Source organism: Pholcus phalangioides, unplaced genomic scaffold (genome assembly GCF_987345545.1).
Source record: "Pholcus phalangioides strain wild (caught in Gottingen) unplaced genomic scaffold, Ppha-v1.0 ptg000014l_1, whole genome shotgun sequence".
Lineage (NCBI taxonomy): Eukaryota > Metazoa > Arthropoda > Arachnida > Araneae > Pholcidae > Pholcus > Pholcus phalangioides.
Window position 1 is genome coordinate 21,338,033 of NW_028301607.1, and position 15,977 is coordinate 21,354,009.

At 35.1% G+C, this 15,977-nt stretch overlaps 1 protein-coding gene across 4 annotated transcripts in view; it reads right to left on the minus strand.

The window, feature by feature from the left end:
• The window catches only part of Vps13D (vacuolar protein sorting 13D), a 561,523-nt gene that overhangs the window by 399,129 nt on the left and 146,417 nt on the right, over positions 1–15,977 (minus strand). For all 4 annotated transcript variants that reach the window (XM_089241869.1, XM_089241867.1, XM_089241868.1 and 1 more), the window contains exons 27-28: positions 8,713–8,843; positions 4,096–4,246 (exon numbers count right to left, since the gene is read on the minus strand). In XM_089241869.1, coding sequence (XP_089097995.1) covers positions 4,096–4,246; positions 8,713–8,843 — 282 coding nt within the window. The remainder of the gene's footprint in view (positions 1–4,095; positions 4,247–8,712; positions 8,844–15,977) is intronic.

Consider the following 15,977-nt stretch of genomic DNA (forward strand, 5'->3'; position numbering starts at 1 on the left):
AGAGCTGGGCAAATGCCCGAAATGGACAAAAAATCATCGGCAACAATGGTTCCTGGGCCCTAACAGTCACTTTTGGAATGTTTATGCTCACTTATGCTGTCCACTCATTCATTTTTTCTTTCATGTATTCTTCAGAGGCTTTAGCCAAGTAGCGTTCAAAACATGGCCCACTGGCCACATGTGACCTTTGAAGCTTTTTGCTGTGGCTCACCAACGAAAAATCTTACATAGTTACAGAATTTATGGAAATGCTTGGAAAGAAACCCCTAGATGAAGGAGAGAGGGTATTCAAAAGTATTCATCAAGGGAATTCCACCTGTGATCAGTTTTTATTTTTTATATTGTTCGTTATGAAAAAATTAGATTTGAGCGAATGTGAAATTGAGAACAAAAGAAGTATTGCGTTTGTTTAGTATTACTTCAAATCCTTAGACAAGCTATCATAATGGAAGCAGTTATTGATGAAATTGAAAACCTTGTTATATCTTTGAGTGGTTTGCCAAATAAAAGCTGTGACATCTTTGCAAACTCTTTTACTGAATGCTAAAAACTTATAAAATGATGACAAATATGTGAGACAATTTTCTTATTTATAGTCGTTATTACCATAATTTATGAGTTGAAAATACAGTAATTTTAATCATTGATTTCAATGAAGACTAAAAATTAAAGTTGGCTTCATTGAAAAAAACGGAACATTTTTACAAAAAGCCGGCATAGCAAAAGTTACGTGAAAATATGGGAATGTCCTGGGAAATACAGGACAAAAAATATGTAACCGATGACGTCTCGGTCGCCCTACTCATACCTCCCAGTTCAACTGAAAGAATGTCCCAAACAGAATTCCAGTCCATCCATTTAAGACTGGCACATTCTAGGAGGGAAAGAGGAGATTAAAAAAACAGCATCTAGCTGAGCATGTGTAGGAGCCTTAATAGGGCCAGATTAAGATGTTTGTAGGACTTGAATGGTTTTGGTATTCCCCCCTCCCATTAACGCTCTTATTTTCCTACTTGCAAAGGCTTTGATAATATCCAAAGATGATGTCTTTCGCCACTATTACTGCGAGGGTTTTGACTGCTGGAAGATAAATCCAGGAAAGAAAAATCAAGTTCCCTTGCGGGGACCAATATCCACTTGCCGGGTGAGCATACTAGACCACAAAGCCAACGAATCCTCTTTGCTTAGAGCTTGTGTGTGCTGAATGGGGCCGTACATGAACAGCCAGACCCAACTCAGGTTAAAGCTCACAATTTCTGACACTGCCAGCAGATGGAAATTTATCCGAAAATGATGTCACACTCTGCTACGAAAGTTTTGACAGTAGTTCATGTTACTGGCTGTCCATGTACAGTCGCGTTCAGCGCACACGAGCTGCAAGGAAAGAGGATTCTGTGATTTGTAGTCTAGTGTACTCACCCAGCAAGTGAGAGGAAGTGGGTTCAATTCCCAGCAAGACAAGTTGAATTTTCTTTCCTGGATTTATCTTAGTATCAGAAGGCTGTTAAAAACCTTCGAATGGATAGTGGAGAATGACATCATCCTCGGATAAGTCGCCATCTGGTGGCAAGGTCAGCAATTGCGAGCTTTGGTCTGAGTTAGGTACGACCATCCATGTATGGTCCTGTACACGACATCCAGGAAAGATTGAGATAGTCGTTGCCTTTGTAGTCTACTGGTCCAGGGCGTTCACCCGGAAAATGAAAAGAAGAACGTTCGATTCCCCATAAGAGGGCAGATGAATTTTCTCTCTTTCCTAAATATATATATCTTCGTATCAGCCAGCTGTGAAAAAATCCTTCGCATGGATAGTGAAAAGTTACATCATCCTTAGATAAAACTAAACTATCTCATGACGGTTCCCGGGTGATGGATAAGCTTGGGCTGCCACAGGGAGGGGGGGGGGCAGTGCTAATAAGATAATGACTCATATGAGGCATAACAAAATATCTAGAAGAAAGCAGAGAGCTTCAAAACTTCCCATGGAGTAGATAACACTGTCCGATTCCTTTTTTTTTGTAAAAAAGGGATAAAAAGGTATGTATGCAGGATAGTTCAGACAAGTGGTTTTGATATTGAATCTGGCTGGCTTTTCTTGATCACACAGAATTTCTATCAGTTCCAAAAATTGCAGAAAATAAAATGAACAACTCCTACCCACTGTGCTTGAGAAATGAGAATGATTTAGACTTAGAGAATAATTCTTTGAGCCAACTTTAATTGGAAATTCATTTAACGATAATTAATAGGAATAAGATTTTTGGCTATATTTCGAAAAACATTAGCAAAATTACTATTAATTAAATTCAATGAATTTGCAGAGACAATCATAATCAATCATTTTCAGAATTTGTACATTACAGTTATTACGATTGATATCACAACTGTATAATAACATATTTTTCCAAAATTTGCAGATTGGTTTTGGTTGTCCCGAGGTGAAAAAAACCCGAAATGAGCTGTAATTAGTTTAATGTCAATTATCACTAAAATATCCAGGAAATGTGCACTCGTTGGCGTGCGGAAATTAGAAAAATTCATGAACTTGAATGAATAATTAGTTAATTAATTATGATCCTAATTAGCATCAGGATCATTGTGATTAACAAATGACAAGCTTTCAAATTTATGAGAATTAGAAAATTAGCATTTTTACTAATTTTCACGAATTGGAGTGACTAATTAATTAATTATGATCTTAATTAGCATCAGAATTGTTGAGATTAAAATGACAAGCTTTAAAATTTATGAAAATTATAGAAATTGCAATTTTACTAATTTTCACGAATTTGAATGACTAATTAGTTAATCAATTATGATCTTAATTACCAATAAAATTTATTAAAATTAAAAAAATTCACTTTTTTACTAATTTTTATGAATTTGAATGACTAATTAGTCATTCTAATTCATTATGAATTAGTCATGACTAATTAGTCGAATGATCAATTATGATCTTAATTAGCATCAGGATCATTGTGATTAATAAATAACAAGCTTAAAAATTTATGAAAATTAGAAAATTCACATTTTCACTAATTTTCATGAAAGTTACTAAATGTCAGCTTTTACCGAAGAGCTTGGTTAAAGTCCGAAATGTATACGTTTTCAAGCGTATTTCAGGTTTTTACCAACTTGACTTGGTAAAGCTAGGTTTTACCACTCTTTGGGCTTTTACCGTAACATATACCTATATAGACTGTGATGAATTTTAAGAAAATTGATATTTAGCTGCCAAATATTTGTATTCCGCCAAAACATTCGCCGAATATTCAGAAAGAAAAGTCATCATGTCTCCGCCGGGACTCGAACCCAGGCCCTCTTGCATACCAGGCAAGCATGTTACTATCTACACCACTGGAGACACAACCCTGCCTTCCATATTTCACGAACTGTCGCGTGAGGCGCTGAAGTAGAGGCATTAGTAGCCTCTCTTAACTTCAGGAAATGGCCTCCAGGTGGGACCAGTTAGAGAGAGATGATGGCTTTTTCTCAGCCCAAGATAAAGGAAACAGTTATTTTCCACATATTATGCTGAGGTGAACTTGGAAAGAAAAGTCATCACGACTTTTGATGACTTTTCTTTACGAGTTTCTTTACTTTGTTCTTACGAGTACTTTTCTTTACGTTACACACACCAGTGTGTGTAATAAATTAATTCCAGTGGTGTAGATGGTAGCATGCTTGGCCGGTATGCAAGGGGGCCTGGGTTCAAGTCCCGGCGGAGACGTGATGACTTTTCTTTTTGAGTTTACCTCACCATAATGTCCGGAAAATAACTTTCCTTGATACCTTGGGCTGAGAAAAAGCCATCTATCTCTCATCACAAAAGTCACTATTGAGAGTGCTGGATAGTTTGTTTTCACCATTTCTGGCATTCCCCTAGCTCTAACACTTTTAAATTGTCGTATTGTTCAAGTCAGGTTCTGCTGCTTTGTGAACAAAAAAACATTTTCAACTAAAATTCTTTATTAAAATTCTTACAGTTCACATAACTTGTAATAGTTAAATTAGTAGCAAATATGTAAAAAATATTTATATCTAAAGTTTGTGATTTTAATCCCTGCCATTTATGAAAAAACATGTGATACATACCAATCTGAACTCTCACACTGAAGTCGCAAAGAGTCATGGTGGCAAGTTTACTATTTTTGCAGTCTTTGTTTGCCACTCTTAGCAAAAGTAAACTGAGGCAGTTAAAGTTTAAATTGATCTTAATCTTCTGAAATCTTGAGTATATGACATTCTGTAGAAAAAACACATGAAACATTTATTATTGGTTCATCAAATTATGAGAGTTCATTTAGAAAAATGAAGAAAATTTTAAGAATATAGAACATTCATTATAAAATTTTTTTTTTAACTGTAACCCATTCCAAATGACATTGCATGTGTTATAATAACTTGTTTACTTTTTTTTCCCACTATCATACTTTTCAAAGAAACCACACTTTTTCTGGGAATCAAAATGTTTAAGGCTGGGATATAAAAGTTTGATAGATGTTTTACAAAACTTGAAAAAAAGATAACCAATAAGCCTCCTACATTTGCTCGAAGTATCATGTTTGAACATCTATGCTTGGTGGTATGTGAAAGTGGGCTATCATTCTTGAGTTTCTGAAGTTTTAGAAACACAAGAATGGCTGTTTTGGAATATTGGAAAAAAGCTTCATCTTCTTCAGCACTTAAAATTGTATCATTTTTGTTTTGAATTGCATTGACAATGTCCACATTTGACATTTTTGTTTTTTACCAGCATGCCCTCATTAACATTCACATAATCTTGAAAGGAAAATTCAATTGCCATTTTTGCTTTAGGTGATCTCAAGTTTCATTTTCATCTTTATTTTCATGAACTGCAGAATGTTGAACACTTGATTGATTTCTACTATTTCCATGAATAATTTTGTCCAAAACCTAGATGTCACAACTATTCTCAATAGTCAATTCCGAAATATAATTCCAAGCATTAGCTAACATGAGACAAGCCTGTCAGCCTGTCAGACATCAATTATTGCTGCTTCTTTTTCTACACTCAGCGATGCCACTGTAATCTAATTGACCTGGGTGCAAAGAACCAGGTTATAGGCAAAATATAGGTCCTTTTCAAGTGAAAGTGGGTTTCTCTTGAAAAAAATTAAAGCACGGTCCCTACCTCCCATAATTCACTGGTGTCCATGTGAATCAAATAAATAATTTAATAATAAATCTAAAACAAATATAATCATGTCGGGCACATTTATGTATAATTTACTCTCTCTCGGAAAACCTTACCTCTTTCAATAGTGTCTTCTGATTAAATTTAAGGAAAATAATTCTGATGCTTTATCTTCAGGTTCCCTCCATTCATATAAATCCTTGCGAAGTGATCTCCTGGTGGAACAATTTTCTTTTCCCTCCCTTATGATCCACAACTCTGATTTTCCACCATTTCACTGCCACATATTTCCACACTTGAATATGGGAGCTATATCAGATTCACATTGATGAAACTTAACAGTGTAATTGTGTGTGTGCCCAGCATTTGGCATGTGTTTTGTGTTCAGTAGGTGGTGCCACCTGTCCTCCAAATCCCTAGTGTGTGGATTTGATAATTAATGTATACATAGTGGTGTTATCGGTCTGTGTGGTCGTTGTGGCCAAAGATAGTCAACTCAAAGTTTGAAAACTGTAATTACAGTAGAACATTGATTATCCTAACACATCGGGACCAAAGGGTGTTCGGAAAAGGTAAAAGTTCGGAAAATCGATTTCGAAACTAATTCGATAACATGAAGGAATAGATTGAAATTTAGCAACAAAAACCTCAAAACAATTAAAATGAACTTACTTATTCTGAAAAGTATACGAAAGAAAAGCAGTGCATCACAAAAGAAAAAAAATGAATCCATCTTTAATTGCTTCAAAGCTTGCTTTGACATTTTGCCGTCCCATCCCGTAATAGTTTAAACATGAAAAATTGAAGCGGACCAGTGTTAGGCCGCGATTCTAACCACGCGAGACATTTTGTGAAACACTGTTCTGCCTCACTGGGCATTATTACATCTGCCGTTGGTTCATCATCATCACTTTCACAGTCCTGATCAACTAGATCGTTCACTTTCGTAATTATTTCTCCGCCATCCAAAAAAATAACGATATCCTGGATCATTACTATTAATTTTCAACCACTGCGACACATCCTTTCATGACAGGACTAGAATACAGGGAGTTCCAGAAGCATATCTAAGCATTCTTTAGAGTCTGGAAGATTTCAATTGTCTTCAGTGATTACGTTAAAACCATGAAAATACAGGCATAACTTTCTAAACCTTTGTGAGACTTTAGTCTACCTGCTGTTTTCAATTTGGCTGCAAAATTTTCTATTTTATCACAATTTTTTAAAATCACTGATGGTTGCCACACCTAGTTCGTATTCAGCTGCAAATTTCCACCATCACCCGCTTTTAATCTTTTTTTCACTATTTCCACTTTTTTTCCACACAACACGTTTTCGTTTTGTCGCATCGGCTGTTGAGAGAGACGAAAATTATTGACACTGGCAAAGCTAAAGAAAGATTGAAAAATATCTGTCTTAAGCAAGCTAGGAAAGATACTCCCCCCCCCCCCGACAAAACCGTGATAAGAAAACTGTTTTGTTGTCAAGAAGACCCTTGCCTCCCTTTCACTAAGGCACACCCACAGAATTAAGATGAATTCGTAGATGAGAAAAAAAGACGACAGCTAAATCTGCTCCTATTCACACTTTTGTTTGCTTGTCACTTGTTTGTAACTGCATACACTGTGCCCAGGTCCACCATTGTTTACATCCATAGCTCACACGTACGGTATGTACAATTGTTTGGAAGTGGATTATTGTACAATAGAACGAGGCTATCGAGTTGGGAGATGAGAGGATTCAAGTTCTAAGAAAATACCAACTGTGTTCAGCATCATTGACTATAGAAAACTGAAAATGAGTTAGGTTGAAAAGGTGTTCAGTTGACTGAGTTGTTCGGAAAATTGATGTTCAGATAATCGATGTTCTACTGTAGTTGATTACAACTATGTAATCACAAGTTCTGAACCCGGATTTTCGCCAAAATCCAAGGAAGCATGGGGGCCCCGCGGTTCCCCTCCAAAAGATCATAGATTAAAAATATTTTTGTAGAAAATTAAAATATAGAAAAAAAAAATCTAATTTTATTCGTTAATTTAAAATTCTTTTTGATGTTAGTGACCCAAAATTTCTGTGGAAGAAATTCTTATGTACCTCTGAATGCCGATTCAGCGTGAACAATCCTAATTTTTACGATGCGAAATGGTGATGACTGCATAGTGGCTAGATGACAGAACTGTGGATATTCTAGGTAGAGTTTCACAGATTCTAATTAATCCTTTCAGATTTTTCAAAAAAAAATGTGCATTTGCAATCTTGTAGGGTAGGAACAAAGCAAATTTACGCAGTATAGATGCTGTCTTTGAATGCCAGTAAATAATAGCTGCGAAAGTTCCATTCCAGAAAAAAAAGGGGGCATCATCAGTTTTAGCTCTGCATTGTAAAAAGGTAAATATACCAATAAGGAGTTTCAGATAAAGTTAAAGAAATTTGGGACAATTTGTGCTTGAAAACTGGATAAAAATTTGCTATAGGCGTACTTTGCTGAAATTGGTGTTTGTTATAAACAATCAAAATAACACAGATAAGCAGTTTGAGACATGGAAAAATTTTGTTACACGTGAAGATTCATAATACCCATGTTTGTTATAAGCGAGCCCGACTGTATGAGAGAGATTATTTTTATCTACCTCAGATAGAATATGGTTACCGAACAGGACTGATGAAGAACAATACCTAATTCATATCCTCCTTTTTAATATCCAAAAGACACTGACATTCATGTATATATCTTATGTGATGAATTTAAGAGGGATCTCTTACCTTCTAACATGGTAAAAAACTTTCTTATGTACAAATATTAGTTAAAGCATTATTTGCCCCTTGATTTATTTGAAATTTTTACCACATATATTTGATTGTGTATGCGATCCTATGCCAGAACAAAATTTTACATATCTTCAGTACTTCATTTTTTTTACAAATTTAAAAAAAAACCATTAAAAACAGCTTGTGTGCATGATAAAAGTGCATGAAATCAATGTAATAGAACAAAAAAAAGATTCAAAATAAAGAAAACTGTTCAGTTTGTAAAATGATGAAACAAACTTTTTTTCATCATTTTATGGACTCAATATTTAAAATTTAAATTTTTTTAGAAATTAAAAAAATATTATAACCTAAGTAGTTATGAATGAATTTTTAACCTTTTTTGCCATTTTATGTACTGAATAGTTTCCTTTATTTTGAATCAATTTTTATTCGATTTCATTCATGTTATGTTATTTTATCGTGAGCTCAAGCTGTTATTCATGCTTTTTTTTAATTTGTAAAAAAATTAAGTATTGAAAATATATAAAATTTTGTACTTGCGTAGGATAGTATACACAATCAAATATATGTAGTAAACATTTGAAATAAATTAATGGATAAACAATACTTTCAACTAAGAAAGTTTTTTTACGTTAAAACATAGGAGACCCCCTAACAAAACGAGACTATCAACATATTCTTCCTTAGAAAAGGAATGTAGATAGAGAATTCTATCAACAGAATTAAAGATATCATTAAAGAAAAATTTGAAATATGTGCAAAAAATAATGAAAATTAAAAACCTGTGCAGTTGGTCCTAATCCTAAGGAAGATTCTTCCTCAATTGATGGAGTAGTAACTTTTTCAACTACAGAGTTGTACTTGGTTATACGTTTCATTAAGTCAATCAAGTGAGTGATAGTGTCTTGATTAGCTATAAAAGATGCAGAAGTGGAAAAAATAAAACCTCTGCAAGGAGTTAAGAAAAATGTTGAAAAAAAATTTGATGCTGTTGAATTAAATAGTTTACAGTGATTTCTCGCTTATATATCCTCTCACTCATACATTTCTTTCAGTTAAAAGACAATTTTCTACTCCCAATCAAAGACCTAGCATAATAATACTATTCACTTATATGCCTTATTCACTTATGTATTTTTTTTCCTTGGTCCCTTGCACCAATGCATAAGTGAAAGATCACTTTATACTAAACATTGAATTAAATAAAAATAGCTGGAATTGCACTTAGATGTATCCGAGCATAATTCCTGGTTTTCAGGGATTAAAAAAGTGAGTTATCTTGTAGATAAAAGAATAAGATGACGAATTATGCTAGACTAAAAGTGTTATATAATTTTCATTTTATATTGAATCTCTTTCTACTAGAGAGAGGTTCAACAGCAATATTACACTCTACTTTAAGGGAGGCAGAAAAATCTGGGAAATAATAAATTATTCGATCTAAACTAGAGTTTCCAGGATTGGAATTAAAGTAAAGTAAAGTTTTTTTAGTTTTTTTCTATAGTTAAGTCTGAATTGGGAATGGTTAAAAATAAGAAAAATGAAAAAAAAAAAGGATTAAATGTCATTTAATAACCATGGAAGAAATTAGAGAAAATAAAATTTCATGCTGTATGAATTTAATTTAATCAGCACACAACAGGAAAAATATGAAATTAAGTGTTTTTCACAGCTTGGCAAGCTGCAATGAAATTCTAAACATGGTGCCGGTGCATTCTCAAATGCAAGGATTTCCAAACTTTTTCTGCTTACTGCATGAATTATTACAGTGAAATTTGTCTAAGACTGACACTGTATGAGGCGGAAACCTGTCTTAAACAGAACAAATAAATAATCTTGTAAATAATCAATCCTTTTTCAATAATAGGAAACTTCTTTTGACGGAAGCTGTCTAACATGAAAACAGAAGGCATATTTAGTCTATTTATAGATACAAAACTTGCTAAAATAAAAATAATTTTTGGCCATGTGCAGGTTTTTGTCCTTTGGATGGGAGGAAAGTTAAGTTGTTCTGTTGCCACGTTTTTTTGTTAGACAAACTCTTTCACTTCTTGGAAAAACGATTAATGTGCTTATTATGTTACTGAAATGCTTCTGGGAGTAGAAGCAGATTTACTATTCAAAATTTAGCACAAGCTTGTTTAGCATTTCATTTATGATGGAAATTTTGACTTTTTTGGAAAACACTCCTATGTCTTGGAAAAGGTTCGATAATTTTGGGAGTAATAGCAAGAGAGACTGAATTACTGTTCACAATTTCGCAATACTATGTTTTGATTACTTCAGAGATTTTCATTCAGTGTGGAGATGGCCACCAGCCACAAGAAACAAGTATTGAATTGGAACACAAAAAATGGTAATGCAATGTAAAATGAAATATAAAATCTTCCTTTCACAAACGTTACTGGTGGTTGATCTATAACATTGTCACTGTTTTTTCAGAAAGGTATGCAATTTCTCAATTTTTATTTTAAGTACAGTGGAACCTCACAACAACAATACTCAATATAATGATATCCTTTAGGAGGAGAGAATACCACAAATTTTAATTTTCCACCCCTATAACTACAGGGGTGGAAAATGAAAATTTGTAGCAGGAAAAATTATTTCCATAGCAGCAAAAATTTTGTTTTTGTAGCAGCATTTATCAGTTTTGTAACACACTAAAATTTTGGCAGTAAATAAAATATTGCATCACAGGATTACTTTTTACTTGAAAAACCAGTGTTATGTTAGCTCAGAAGGAGTGTCCCATCCCCTTAAGGCACAAAATACATAGAGATTTCCTCTAGAAGAAATATTTTTATTTTTTTAATTTTTAGATCATAAAAAAATGTTGAGACTTCTTGTGTGATATTTATTTTATATATATATATATATATATATTTCTACATTATCTACAATATCAACAAATGAGAGACTAACATATGGTATTTCAGATTTTAAAAATAATTTGAAAATGAGTATTTTTAGATTTCGCTTGTAGACTTGGTAATCACTAAAGGAGAGACTTGCAACACTAATTAGAAAAATAATTATTTTTCTTGTTAATGCCACTGATGCAAGTAGTGCTTTTGTTCTCTTCAGTTTCAAACATTTTTGAATACATGTTTGATCTTGCTTCTTTTACCAGAATTTACCTGTTTCATATTTAAAGAGATAAGTGTTGCTTTTTGAGTTCGCTCTTGATCATTATCTCAGTTTCATTCAACATACTTTGAGATAACTTCTTTTCGTGCATCATTCTTAGAATATTTATTTGAAATTCTCAGAAATTTAATAGAGTTATTAAAAAAATGTACCTTTCATTATCAAGGACACACTATCTTCAATAGGAAAAAAAGACTAGCATAGCTAAAGACTATGCATACCGGGTGTCACTGGGAAGTGATGTGTGGAACGTTGCAAGACAACATCTCTTATTGCTCAAAGCAAGAGACTAGCGTGTCACTAGTATACACACTGGGTGTTCCTGAAAAGTACAACACTATGCTCGAGATACAGAAGAGATTTCAAAAAGGGTACAGTATCAAAGATATATACAACAAATTCTTTAGCGTTTCCGCTAGATTTCATACTTTCTTTCAAAGATATGCTATGCTATATGAAACTCCCAAAGACTTTCACACAGCCTGTATAGTTTTCTGGGGACCCCCTGGTATTGGCAAGTCGGCACAAGCAGCACTCAATTTTCCTTATGTCTATCACAAAATGAGAGGTGACTGGTGAAATGGATACATGGAGCATGACGTAGTTATCATTAACGATTTCTACTCATGGCTAGCCTTTGACTCCCTCTTGAGACAGATAGATCGATATCCTCTACATGTACCCATAGTATCCTCTACGTGTACCCATAAAAGGAAGGTTCGTACAGTTCAAAGCACGTTTTGTTATCATCACATCCAATCAGGACCCGTTTGACTGGTATCCAAATATAGTTAACAGATCTCAATATAGTTAAGACCTCAAGGACTCTTATCACGGATCACATGCTTATCTAACGGCTCACAGTACAGAGTCCATCGTGGGACATGTTCCATCAGAACACTGATGCCAAACATCGCAGTTGTACATACAAGAGCAAAGCATGTAGAGACCCAGACTACTCCGCAGAGGCCTCGGACTCCACAGCCGATACCCGGGTGCGTCGGACTGGCCAGGCACTCTGGTGTGGGAGGTGAACACTAGCAACATACCAGATTAGAACTCGCAGGCTACTATACCGGAGACGCAGGATACCTATATGGATCACAACTCGTTATCGCTGTGGGAACTCTCAGAATAAAGCACAGCCTGCTGTACCCAGGAACTGGCTACAGATACCTATCTGCAGGTATGTGACACTAAAATCTATACAGACATACAACATGACATTTGGAATGTCAATTGAACACGCTGATACTCCTTCTAAACTTCTTGCAAAATATGAAAAGGTATCGCCATGGCTACCGACAGACAAAGGACTACTGCAATCTCTATCATACACCTGGGACAAGTACAGAGCCAAAAGACTTGTGCAATGGTCAGCATACTTCAAAAACGCTAACTACGACATATACCAACACGTTACAGATCCTGACAACAAACTAGTCTGCATTACATCTCTCCAAACAGTCTATAGACCAGCGTTTCCCAACTTTTTGGAGTTCGCGGCACCTCAGGAGTAACATTAGAAACTTGGGACACCCTTCCTTGAATACACACAAAGCACAGTTTATTACAACAAAAGTCACCGAGTAAAAATATATCAATAAAGTTTTGTTTGATTAATCATTAGTATGAAACTTGTGATTGATGCTTAGAGCACAGATACTTGAAATCAAGCCTTACGGATGGCAACGAAATACGTAAATTGTTCTCAAAGTCTTGCGGTCTGTTTCTTGGCAGATAGCAGGACTACACATGATGAGCGTTACACAGAAACAAACTTAACATTAGATTCACAACACATACACGCACATTCCGGCATGTACCAATTCATTAGGGTACCAAAAACTTGCTGTGTGCAAGGTGGATGTATGCTTGAGTAACAGCAGTCTATTTCTTGCTTTATATTTTATTGCCGCCATAGCAGATCTATCTTGTTCTGACAGATATAATGTTGAAAAATGGCAATGTTAACCAGTCAAGTGGTTACGGCGGCGTTTGGTGTTGCTGCCATACGTAATGTTGGTGCCTACGATGGCATTTGCCGACGCGCAGACCTTTTTCGGTCTTTTTCACCAGTCCAGTGGTTAAGACGGCATTTGCCGTCACTGATATATACGTAATGGTGTTGCCTACGACGGCATTTGCTGACACACAGACTTTTCTGTCTTTTTCACAGATATGACAAAGTAATTTGTCATATATGTGCTGCTATCTCTGTACAGCCATCCTTCTACTTTATTATCTCATCACTAGATGGAGTTGACAATTATATTTCAAGGTCTGAGATCATTATTACTATTATCTTTGTCATGTTTTGCAAAGCTGCATCCCCAACGCTTTTGTTTCAATTTCCAACTCCCTTGCGAAGATGCATCTGTTTTATTACTCATATATCTTTTAGCAAAGGTTCAAATACTATGGTTCCACATAAATCCATCAACAGCATTTCTTTTAGTCACAGGACATTATGACCGCCCCTCCCCACTTTTGGGGAGTCATATTATGTCTCTACACATTCGAGCTATAAAAAAACATGCCATAAAAAAATATTTTAATATTTCAAACTTCCAAGAAAAGGAAAAAAAAGGGAAAAAGCGTGCGCATCTTAAAAAAAAAGTGGGCACTGCGAATAACGCTCGGAGAAATTAATTGGACAGTTGACTGGTTAATTGCTTACTTCATTAGATTAGGATACTCCTCTCTCAGTGCAAGCCAAAAAGCAGTCACCGCCCCCCCCCCCCCATTTCTTGTTGAACTTACCTTTGAGTATGGAATAGGAGCAAAGATCAATAAATTCATCTCGTTCGCAAGCAGTGAAATTCAGTTCCCCCGCACTGTCTGCAAAATCAAATGATGAAACAACCCAGTTGAGATTCTCAGTGGAAAGAGATGATGGAAAGTACACACTTATTGTATCTTGCAATCTGGATAAATGTAAAAAAAATGAGGTTTTTCAGATTATCCGAAGGTGATGTCACTCTCCACAATTACTATGAATGTTTCGACAGATGGCTGATGCGAAGATAAATCCAAGAAAGAAAATTCAACTGGCCTTGCTGGGAATCGAATCCACATCCTTTCACCCGCCAGGAAAGCGCCCTAGACCAATAAACTACAAAGTCAATGAATCCTCTTTCCTTAGAGCTCGTGTGCGCTGACCCAACACCATCTATAGCAGAAAACGCATCTCAGCGCGAAGCTCGTGACGCCACTCAAGAAGTACATTTCACCTGTAGCCATTGGATATAGCAGGCCGACGAATGTGATATCTTTACCTTTTTTTTGCAGTATATCCAATGGTCATAGGTGAAATGGACGACTTCAGTGATGTCACGAGCTTCGCACGGATTCTTTCTGCTATAGATGGTGTTGGCTGAACGGGGTTGTACATGAAAAGCCAGGCGCAACTCAGGCCAAAGCTCACATTTCTGACACTGCCACCAGATGGCGACTTATCTGATGAGTCTCATGCATGAGAGTAATTAATTTGACTTAATTAATTTTAATTTAAGACCTTAAGTGGACTCTAGTATATTTTTTATTTATCTCCATAATAGGCGTTCTAGGGTGCCAGAGCACACCGGTTGGGAAACACTGCTATAGACACTCTAATCCTGTCATGCACGTGCTATGGGACAAGGACGGTGTAGTACCTAAAGTTACTATTCAATACAACGACGAAGAAGGTATGTTCTTTAAATGACAACTAAATTGCAGGAAACCATTCAAGTACACACACAGAGTACTCAAATCGCACTGGATAAACAAATAACTGATCTCACGACAATAATCATTTATAATTAATTTTTTACCAAAAAATTTACATTATTTTTAACTTAAACGACAGAACTAAATTATTCTTGATTTAAACTTGATTTCTTAGTAAAAAAATTTTTTGGCGCAAGATGTCGCAGAATTTAAAAATTTTGGCGTTTTTATAGCAAATGAGAGGAAAATTGTCAAAATTGTAGCAGATTTTCCACTCCTGTTCACTACGATAAATCCCTCTATAACGATATTTTTAGGTGGTTTTTAAAATTGCTATAACAATATTTTTTATATTTTGCTAAATATCATTTTGAATTTATTTTTAACTTTGCCACTTGTTTTCCTTCTTCTGGAGGCATCAAGTGACATCAATATTTTGTTCTAAAAAAATCACAAAAAGATAAAGTAAGTTATTGGTAACGATACTTTCTGTGTAAGACATGGAAGTGCAATACTGTAAACTTCTTTATAGGGCCAATGCATCTTGGTGAATTTGTATAATAAATTAATCACTTACAATTTTTTGCGGTGAATAAACATTATTTTTTTTTGTAATATAGTATTTTTTTTAGATGAGCTAAGATCTTACATTAACCAAAAAATAAAAATACAGTAAAACCTTGTTAAGTCGTCATGCCGGTCAAGTCGTAGTTTTTCTTTAGGCCTGCCCAGCTTTCATAGGCAAAAATGCTATTAAACCCTCATTAACTCATCGCTAATTTTGGTTAACTCGTCACCATGAAAAAGTTCAAGAGAGAAGAACAGATAATTTATATGGCTTCCTTTAAAAAACTAGCTTGTTAACATATGCTTGAAAGTCACCATAAAAGTTTTATGTGCCAACACGAAACAGTTCAAGTAACAAAAGTTATGCTGGGGAAATTCATTTGCAGACTAAAGTTTTTGAGCTAGATCTGATTTCTGCATGAGCCCCCACTAATTTAGGGCTCCAAATTTAAACAAATTATCCTTGTTGAAAAACCAGACATTTTTTTCCAAAGTTGAGGTCTTCTAATGTGTGCTTTTCACTACCCCCGGGCCCTCCACAAGTCCCTCAAAGTGAACCGTGTTCAAGATCACCTTGTAGTTAGTATGTGAAAGATTACCTTGATAAATTTTACCAAAA